A 10,961-nucleotide genomic window follows, 5' to 3' on the forward strand; every position below is an offset into this window, starting at 1 on the left:
ACTAAAACCTGTACATAAATACAAGTACACACACAGACTGAATGTACAAATTTACAATTGTGTGTAACAGCTAATACATACCAACAAAAACTGGTTATTCTGTAGGGAATGGATTACCTATGACCCCAGAACAAAAAGCTGCGTAGAAGAGCAAAGGCATAGCATGACAAGAGAGGCCTTGAAAACAAAGACATAGGATGGTGTCAGAGGCCTTAAGTCTACAAACAACTCAGCAACTGCTAATTACTGGTTAAAGGAAGCTAACCTTGAGAAATGGGCAAAAATGTTCAGGAGTAACAGTAAAAAGAACATCCAGCATATATAAAATACACACTGTATACAAAAAATTCAAATGCAACTGCAAAGTAGAGAAGAGTGAGGCATAGAATATGTCAACAAACAGCAATAACCTCAACAAAGCATAGCAGTGAGGAGAAAAAAGCAGTCAACACTGCACACCTCCATGGGAAAGATTCCCTTTGCTCAGTCTCCCACTCCCTGTTCTTCTCTGGCCATCTTTTAATATGTTCTGGCTTTCAAACAAGCATCAAGCAACTCCATGTAATTTTTTTTATATGATGTTGGCTTCAGACTTCCAATACTGAACCTTTGTATTATGGTATAGAGGGAACCAATTAGATTTCATTGGCATTTACTATTTACCTGAAACAAGGTTGTAGTTGAGGTAAGTGTCCATCTCAAAGTAAAAAGCAATAGGACAAGAGGAAACTACCTCAAATGGTGCCAGAGGAGGTTTAGTTCGGAAATGATGAAAAATTTCTTCTCTGAAAGAGCTGTCAAGCACTGGAACAGGCTGTCCAGGAGAACAGTTGAGTCCCAAGAAGCGTTTGAAAGACTTGTAGGTGTGGTGCTTAGGGATATGATTTAATGGTGGGCTTGGCGGTGCTGTGTTAAAGGCTGGACTCAATGATCATAAAGGTCTTTTGCACCTTAAAGGATTCTGTGGTTTATTCTTTTCTAAATTGAAAGCATTCCTCTAATGATCACAGTAACTTGCTGGTTTTGGGCTTTGCATTTTTACACTTTAAGCATCTTGACCATTTGTGGGTTATAGATGGTTTTTCTTAAATAAATGCCAGGAAATTCCACACAAGCTTAGCATTTCATGAACTTAAACACTAACACATTTACTACAACAGACTGCTTTGGACACTGTCCATGTAAACCAGTGAACTGTTGTCCTTACATCACGCACTACACAAAGGTATAAACTGCTACCACAATATATGCGAATTTAACAATCCCATTTGTGTATGCTGTATTAATTGTATCCCCATCTGAAGGTTTTCAGTTTTAATGTAGTTAACAGCTTTGCATCCGAGCAAGAATTCATTTAGGAAGCTCACATTTCTTTTCTGTTTGTTCATTTTTTTATAAAATCTAAATTCATGTTTTGCATTCTAAAATGCAAAGGGGGAGGGTTTACCTGCTGGCAATTCTAATGCTGGCTGTCTAATGCAACCCAGGAGACTATTCACCACCTTTGCCCTAAAGCACACTGATAGTTCACGGTCAACTTCTTGTCACCAGGTCCCCCGCATCCCTTCTTGCAACGCTGCTTTCCACCTGGGTGACATACAGTATGCATTGGTATATAGGATTGTTCCTCCCCAGGTGCTGGACTCTACATTTCTACTTGTTGAACTCCATCAGGTTCCCATCAGCCAATTTCCACAGCTTGTCAAGGTCCTTCTACATGGCAGCATGGCCAGGATTTACATGCTTCAGCTACTTAGTTAATCCTGCACTCAACAGGTGTTCCTTTTCTGACAGATCTTCAACAACAGCACAAACCAATTTCAGCCAAAGCCAGCAAGTCAGCAAAACACTAGATAACTTTGCATCACCATACAGACTTTACCACACAAAGCTTTTCAATACCAGCTTTCTTCACAAGAAACTCTCAGAGCCAATGTCCTCCCTCAGATTTGCAAGCAACCAAGGAGCTTATGAATTCCACCAGAAAGTGACCTATTTCTGTTTAGTCTAAGTAAGTAATTCCTTTGTCATCTCTCATTGGTCTGCCTCTTCTCAGACATTTGTTCATCTAAAAGGAGCACATGCAAATGCTTGGTTTTGTTTATGATGTTACCCATATTTGAAAAAACAGCTTTGTTAAGAGTTTGGCTACCTTGTGTTGTCCAGGAAAGGAAACCATCCCATTATGAATTAAGTACTTCTCTAAATCAAGGAGGGGAGGGAAAGACAACTTTATTTCTTAGGGCTTCCTGCCAAAGCACCCAAAGCACTTTAAAACATAAGTCTTAAAACTACTAGAAAGAAAACAAAGGTCAACATGCTATTTCAGTTCAGAGCAATTTGAGATAAATGGTATCTGCCAAATTCTTAACAGCCCAACATAACAAATGTATAGACAAAACAGACTAATGATCACTGTCAGAACAGGAAAAAGAGTCTGCCAACTCTACAGACTTTCATTCTACAGTCATAAAGCAACTCCTACTGACTCCAAGGAAGGCTCAATCATGCATGTTCACTTCATCTGCTATGTCAAGCTAAGAATATCCATTTAATACAAGTAAAGCACAACTCGAAAAGTGCATGATTAGTGATCAACAAAAAAACACAAAGACCAAGAAAAGCTTCATGTCCATTTACCAAGCCAATGACCAGAGTTAAGTAAGCATTCTCTTTGTGTATTTAATGGTTGTGTTGTCATGGTGCGCGTGTCTGATCAAAAATAAATGTTTGCATTTGTACTATGAGAAGTGAAAACCAGCCTCATCACAACCCCTGTAAAGCCCCTTTCACTGTTGGCTGTTTGGGGATCTATTTCTTCTTTAAAACTGCAACACACAATCAAGACTTCTTAAAAATTTAAGGAGCAACTCGTGGTGCAGCTTTCTGACTACAGATTCTGTTCTATAAGATCTTTTGCCACAAGCTGCAGCATCCAGGTACTGATCCCCGGCTCTTTCACCAGCTTCAGTAACTGTGTCCTACCCTTTGAACATCCTTCCTGCACACACTTCTTTGCTTAGCTCACACTCCAGGAGATATTATTCTCCACTTTTCTCTTCCAGTTCTCATGAATTGGTGCTTAATCTGTTTGCTTTTATTCCTCTAACTGCTTTTTATACTCAGACAAATTCAACTCCTTACCAGCCTGACCACTTAACACTTTCCAAACTACTCATTCATATTTTCCTCTTTGTTTACTAATTTGTCCTTCACCATATCTTCACAGAATCAATTGCGTTGGTAAAAAGAACTCTGAGATCGAGTCCAATCTATGACCTAACACCACCATATCAACTGCACCTCATGTAACATCCGATCTTTCCTTAAGAAGTGCTTCACATTATCCAATTTTCCTTCAGAAACCCTTCTATGTCCAGAATTTCATCACACACAGATGAAAACTGACACATTTTGCTGTCCAAACTTTCTGATTTACTATTGCCTCATGCACACTTAGTCATCAGCCTAAGCATAAAAAAAACTCCAAGAACCTCTCCAACCCCTACAAACAAACAAGTAGCCAAACTAAAAATGAACTCCCAGCTATCACCCTCCCCAAATACCTCAACACCAGCTGCAAACAAGCAGCCACTACAACAGTGTACCTTTTTTTTCTTAAAGGAAAGCATTTACTAGTGTCTCCAGTGGCAACAAAATTGATACTAAGTCTTATTTGTAGTGTGTCCCCTAGATAACGTCAGTATACAGGACTGATGATGTTTCTCACCAGACAAATACATTCCAAAAAATCAAACTAGTTTTGGGATGAGTTCACTCAACCCTCCAAGATGAGCTTCCACACAGGTGCATTGCTTTGCTCAGATGAGACAGCGCAAGCATTGGTTTCTTCTACCTACAGAAAGCTCAGGCTCCAAGGTAATTATGTGGCAGAGGTGGCAACAGAAAGCTGGGTGTGCTACAGAGTAGCATCTCCTCCAGCGCTAACACTTGCCTGTCTCCCGGAGTCAAATTTTAACACAAGTTTCTGAAACTAAAGTTGCAGTGCTTTTACTACTTGCTCACATGCTCTCCTTGCTGCTCCTCCGTCTAGGGCTTTTTCCTTTCAAGCCAAAGTAAGTCAGCTGTTTTGAGGGCACGGCTGGGAAGATACTCGCACATGACAAGATTCCTATAAAAGCTTTACCGAAGAGCTCTAGAGCCTGCCCTAACTTGGGGAAAGAACATGAAGCTAAGGAGGTTATTCCAGTGTCAGTCCTACACCTTCTGCAGTCTCCTAACAATCTTGCAAATTTGGCCTAGTTATAATTCAGGAAACCATCTGTGCCAGGAGACTCCTAGTCAGCTGCTACAGTTCAGTTTCTTTGAAGATTCCTTCCCCCTGCACCAAAACAAGCTCCATCTCTCAAAATACAGGCAAACCAGATGCACAGGGGGCACACGGCATTCCAGCTGCAGAGCTGAACAATACGTTCTGCCCTTCCTGCTAGGACCACCATGGAAGCAGGACTTAAGATCAGGACAAATCGCCTCTCTCATGCTTTCCCCCCTTCCTCTACACTGTACCCAGCACTGAAGCAAATGTTGAGGGAGATTAGGAGCAAATCCAGAAACACAGACAGAAGTATAGGAGGAGACAGGCAGCACACCTAGGGAAAAGAGGTGAAAGAACACGGGAAATAAAGCAAGGACAGGCCAGAGGGCCAACTTTCCCAGAACCTGAAAACTACACCGATTATTCAAAAAAATTCTACTGTCTTTTCAGCTCCTGGATGAACAGCAGATTTATTGACAAGGTGGTTTGTTTTTTGGTTTCTGGGGTTTTTTTTGTCAGCAGATCCTTTCAATGGTAACTCTGTGAAGAGAATACTGCAACTGATATATTCTACAGTGCAGCTATTCAACACTGAATACACAGTCAGTGAAATACCACAAGGATAAACTTTTGCCACAATACTATTTATCTGCATACCAGCAGCTACTCAACTTACTACTTACTTGCTATTTTAGGCCACCAAAAGCAGCACCTAATCCCAAAAATTCAATACATTACCCTGTCACACACACACACTACAGGGTGGAAAACACTTTAAAAAGCAGGCTAGCTATCAAACTGCACTACATACAAAATAGTAAGTAATTCTTTAAAAAAGAGGAGCAATGAGATTATTTAACTTATTATTAGGTTCCTTGAAGAGTAAGACAAAGTTCTTCAAAAGACTGGGACAAACTGCACCGCAGAAACATACTAACAATGACTGAATTAACATTCCAGTCATCTGGACACCAACTAAAATATTTATCCTCCCTCCATCTGGAAGAAAGTAATCAAGTACTTAACTACCTTTGTAAACATAACCCTAAGTCAATTTCTGCAAAACTGACCAACTTTTGTGTATTCAAAGGAGACCAAAGCAAGCATAACTGTAGTATAAGCCTTAGAAAACTTGTCTGGAAGTCTATGAATATCCCAAAGTTGCAAGAATTATACTGCATAGATGTTTCAGCCTCAAATATGAGTAAAAAGGTATCACAGAAGCTGTAGTCTGGGGCAAAAGTCACAAAAATGCAGCAAGAATAAGATTTAGATGTGAAAATAACCCCTTCAGCAGCTGCAACAATTTCAGCACTGTCCAACTTGCAGAAGATCCAATTCTCCCTAAACCTTCCTCTAATAAAAACATAATAATAATAAACCCCAGCAATATTCACTGACTACCTAACAAGATCCTAAGCTAACTGTCAAGAATTTCTGGATTCTTAATGTAAATTTTATTCAGCAGAGTCTGAAAGGCACTAAGGCTTCAGTAATCTTTGGAAATGGGAAGGCTTGAACCCATCTGAAGAGTTAAGTGTGTCATCATGGCACACACTCCATTAACTATACCGCTGAAATAAAAGTCCTAACTGACGTTTCCCCAAAAGCAAGTACTTTTGGTTTCAGTTCAGAAGAGGATCTTGTGTTGATTTCCAGTTAGCCACCAAGTATAGGAAACATCCCCAAGGCGGCTAAGTGAGAAGGAGCGAGAGGAGCTCCAGAGCTGCCACACACAGCTGAGACCACATGCCAGGTAGCAGGAATGTGGTCAGTCCATTCAAACGTGGACCAACTTTGAGGAGTGCTGACCTAATCCAATCTCCTTCAGTATAAAGTCTAGGGTTGTTTCCCTAATTTAGTTCAGAAAGCCAATGTGGACAGAGATGAGAAATCTGCAAACTAAGTTTTATATTTCTAGAATTTTCAGTCCAAATCACACTGCTGAGAAACCTGAACAAAGAGCTTACTTTATGCAATCATCAACTTTTTTCAAAATTTTCAGAGGCAGGAAAAATTTGCTTTTCTGGGGTGCAAAAATGTATTAACAGCATTTTTAGTATGTTCTGTTCAATTAATAAGGCTCATCCAAACTGTAGTTAAAAGCAACTTCATGTTTACTGGGAGAAGCTGTTCTTTGGTACAGTAAGGATTATGGAAACAACTACATTTTTTATTCAAAATTTCCTAGACTGGATGTTTAGTGATAGGAAGAGCCAGTACAGAAGCACAATTTTCAAGGCAGGTCTTCAGGCAAAAGGACTCTAAGTGCAAAAAATGAGACTGCTTACACAATGAAATTCAACACATTGAACCTTCCCTAGTCAGATTTGCCATTTTATACTAAAAAGCCTGTATATGCATAGCTACAAAATTAGATAGATAGATAGATAGATAGATAGATAGATAGATAAACACCCTGCTTTAGGCAAGAAGGGTAGCACAGCCAACTGCATTGCCAGTGAATGTAGAGACTCTCCTAGAATCTCGTTTTTCTGGCACCGGTGCACATAGAGTTAGTTCATGTCAGGAAAGTGAATGGTTCTGAAGCAGTAAACTACCTTATGTGTCTAGCTATAGCTGTAATAGTTTTAATTTTAGAAGTCTATTTTAATATGGCAAACCTCAACATGGCACCCATTAAAAGCAGATTTAATTAAACAAAAATATCATGTGTACAAACGGAAGTCTGCTTCATATGCTTTTTTCTCAGAAGTGTTACTTTTACATGCAAGTGTTTTTCTTCCTATATTTTCAAAGAGATAAATGTACCTGTACCTTTTCAAGAACCTGTAGCTTCTGAAAAGGTAAAAGTGTGCCTAAGCTGAGAACGGAACTCATCTGCAGAATTATTACCTCGCTATTAGAGGATAAATATCAAATACCTTACCAAAGTGAAATAAGGCTACCCCATGGTTCTATATATAGATGTTTTCCTTTGGTCTCTCAATAAATTGGTCCACCAATGATCAGAATAACGGGAACAAACCAATCTAACTGAAAACAAGAAATCAAGAACTAGAAAAAATACCAAACATTTTTGAGCCTGTACAAAAGGAAATTGACTTAAAACTGACACTATTCTCTATTACAGGGCCTTGATATTCATTTAAAGCTCTCAACATCATTACACATGGTTGAAGCAATGGAAAATACCACATTACAGAAGACAGACAATATAAAAATGGGCTTTTTCAGGGACTCTTTTAGGGAGGTCACATGCGGATACAACTTCTGTTACAGATTCTAAGTTCTTACAGTTACTTAAAATGTAACACTTGCAATGTTGATCTGGTGACACTGGCTGATCACACTGACTACTTACTGGTCTAATTCAAACCACTAAAGCCATAATTCAAGAACAAGGTCAAGCTTGTAGATTGCTGAACTAAAATTTTATTGAGAGAATTAAAGGAGAGGATAACAAAAAAAAGATTCAAATGAAAAATTAATATTACTTATTCTTCAGCATCCAAATGGACATTACTAAATACCCTTTGAATTTCTAAAACCTTTTAATATCTAAAAACATGAAACATTGTTAAAATGTGTAGTTTTCAGGAATTTGTAATTTTCTCCATTATAAGCTCAAAGATGTATTTCTGTGCATAATGTTATTTATTGCTTGAAAGAACAGCATTTGATTACCAAGTCAAAAATTATACTAAAAAAGATACATGAAGTTGACAGCAGATCCTGACTACAACCTTCACAAACCTACCTACTATGGGCAAACAAGTCTTGGATATAGCGCAGTAACTTGGCAGAAAAAGCAGAAAATAAATGTATGAAGTTTGGTGGATTTTTTTTTAGTATTGTTTTATTTAAAGAAAAAAAAAAGCACCCAGACCAGAAACTAAAAGTAGCACATTTTCTGGAAGAAGTATCTATAAGAGCAATAACTTGGTATAGTTGAGCCTGAAACTTGCTGTCAGAACAGCACTGGCTATTTCAGTTGGGAATATGTCACAACTTCTATAAAATGCACACCTCAAATTCAGCCATAAAGCAATGGCCAATGGAGAATTCCAGGTAAGTCTAACCCCCAGCACAACTGCATATTTCATCCAGCCTGCTCCCAGATCTTCACGGAAATGAGACAAGCAGGAGCCAGCTCAAGGTCTTCCCAGTAACTGCAGCCATCCTCCAGATCACATCCTTTCCAGGGAGTCTCCCCACTCTTTACCCCCACCCTGCAGTAATCACACCATAATAGAAGGTGTTTCCAGGAAAACAACAGCCAGGAGCAGCCTGCCAGGAAAAAGAACTCCCCTGACATATTTCCACAGAAAGTAGCAGGTCAAAGGAGAAAGACCCAAGCTGACAGCATGAATTGCTTGGCAAGTCCCAGCCTTCTGCCAGATGGTTTGGGAACATATGTATGCAATCCAATAAACAATCATACAGGGACCCAGGAAATGCCCAGTTAATGCAACTTGCCCAAGAAGCACCTGCTGTGCATGCACAGATGAACTGAACTCAACAAGAACTAGGGTCCTGTGGTTGCAAAGAGCAGCTTCTCACAAGTCCAGAAAACAGGCCACGCAGCCCACCCAGGCAACAACACATTCCTCCTTTTTACTCTTGCAGAACAAAGCCAGCAGACATGAGGCCGCCTGCTCTTTCAAGTCCACTACTACTACTAGGTGTAGAGTTATAAACAATGAAGATTCATCCGTGGATATGAGAAGAAACTACATCTTTCTATTTGAATATCAAAGGCTAACAGATTGGAATCTTTTCAATGAAGGGGAGAAAACAAGAGTACTGCACGGGCCTCGAAGAGGTTTAAAATAAAAAACCCTCACACACCTCCAGAACAATGGCAGTCAACATTGAAATTTTCTGTGTTCACTTTTTCTGAAAATAAAAAGTGCTGCTGCTGTACATTAAGTATTTGACACAAGATTTCAACATTCTGATCTGCCATTGAGTGAACCCGTTCACACGTGTCCCACAAGGATTATGTTTAGCTCTTCATCATGGAGTTGATTAGCATCAGCTGTGTAGTGAAGAGAAATGCAGAGTTCCTATAAGGAAAAGATTCTTTTAACTGACCTATTTCCACAACTACCCGTCATGAAGTTACATGATAAGAAAAAAACCAGCACAATTACTGTCTTCTGAAAACCTACACAAGATTAAATAAATGCTCTGGAAGAAAGCATTCAGCAGCAATGCATGTTTATGATTTGCCTGTCCCTGGGCTTTTTCACCACAATACAGGTTTGAAGAAGCTGCAGCCCTGTGAAGGAAGATGTGCAGTAACCTAGGACAGTAACCACGTAGTAAGTCAAGTAACAAATATAGCTACAATGTTTGCAGTTAGTCCAATTCAGACACTGGTTACTATTAAAAGACAAGGATGCAGAACAAATTTTATTCTTGAAAGTAAACTAACATTAGCTGTCATAAAGATAGTAAGAAGAAGAAGAAGAAAGCACTTCTCAGTGTTTCTCTGCAGAAGTTTCCTAATAAAGACAGAATTCTGCAAGTTCTATTTATGCTCAGGGTTGTTTTTTTGGTTTTTTTTTTTCCCAAAGAGACCGGCAGGAAATTCAAAATTACATGCAAGTGCTTCTAAGAACTTATGGGAACATATTAAGTCAAGCACTATACGGACTGTAAGCCGAGAATTAATAGTGTTTTCACTATACTTTAATATGCAACAAAGGAGAAGAGATGACTGTAGTACTCCCTGAAACATTAGAGGTTTCTTCTCATTTACTTTAGGTTAAATTTCCACTTCAGCAATACACTTTGCGATGCTTTTAGAGACTCTTTAACAGGAATTGCCTAATTCCTTAGACTAAAAACATTTCAATTCATTCACTAACCTGTTACGTGCAGACAGGAAAAAACCCCACCCTCCTTAGAAATTTCTCAGGTGAACAAAGATGCATGGAGAACCAACCTAAAGAAATCTAGAATAACATGTCACGGAATTAAAAACTATTCCACAGTTTTAAGCAGTTGGGAGCAGTTAAGAGCCTCAAATAAAGAAAGTAGGTGTAACAAGTGAACTGTTGATCTGTAACAACACGTGTGTTACTATGCAAAACAAAAACACAACGACAAGAAGCACATGGCTTCTAACTTACGGGTGAAACACCTTTTGCTCTTAACAACACAAGCGACAGCAACAGCAAGAACTGATCGGCTTGCGCACAAACTGAAAGAAGCCAACCTTTACCTATCAAAGCCTGGAAAAGGTTACTTTGGAAGATGCTGATGACACGCTCGATGGAGTTCCGCAGCTGCCGATCCTCCGCCTGGCTCAGCTTGGAGCGGTATTCCTCCAGGAGGCGCAGGGCTCGCTGGGTATCTGCAAGCGGAGACCAGACACACGACTGACCGGGGCGCACCGGGCAGGAGCACCGGGGATGCAACAAGCCCCCGCGGCCGGGACCGCCCGGCCCGGCGCGTCAGCTCCTTTGTTCGCAGCCGGGAGAGCGCGGGCGGGACGGTGCCCTCGGCGCGCTCACAACGCCCGCAGCCCCGCGGCTCCCGCCGGCCGCCCCCCCGCCCGTCCCGCCGCGGCAGCGGCTGTCAGCCCGCGGCTCCGGCGGCCGCGGCCGCGCGGCGCTCACCTTGCTTCCTGACGGGCATCGCGCCCCGCGCCCCCCGCCCGGGGCTGCCCCGGGGCTCCGCCGCGCCGACCGGGAGCGCGGCCCGGGGCAGCGCG

The 10,961-nt window shown here is 40.8% G+C and overlaps 1 protein-coding gene across 10 annotated transcripts in view; it reads right to left on the reverse strand.

Moving 5' to 3' along the window:
* Positions 1 to 10,961, reverse strand: part of DLG1 (discs large MAGUK scaffold protein 1) — a 146,365-nt gene extending 135,404 nt beyond the window's left edge. For 8 of the 10 annotated variants that reach the window (XM_066193307.1, XM_066193301.1, XM_066193302.1 and 5 more), the window contains exons 1-2: positions 10,867 to 10,961; positions 10,470 to 10,601 (exon numbers count right to left, since the gene is read on the reverse strand). In XM_066193307.1, coding sequence (XP_066049404.1) covers positions 10,470 to 10,601; positions 10,867 to 10,885 — 151 coding nt within the window. In that variant the 5' untranslated portion in view covers positions 10,886 to 10,961. The remainder of the gene's footprint in view (positions 1 to 10,469; positions 10,602 to 10,866) is intronic. The other 2 variants (XM_066193303.1, XM_066193299.1) reach the window with 1 other exon arrangement.

Source organism: Chamaea fasciata, unplaced genomic scaffold (assembly GCF_029207755.1).
Source record: "Chamaea fasciata isolate MVZ Bird 193981 ecotype frontalis unplaced genomic scaffold, bChaFas1.0.hap1 SCAF_11, whole genome shotgun sequence".
Classification (NCBI taxonomy): domain Eukaryota; kingdom Metazoa; phylum Chordata; class Aves; order Passeriformes; family Sylviidae; genus Chamaea; species Chamaea fasciata.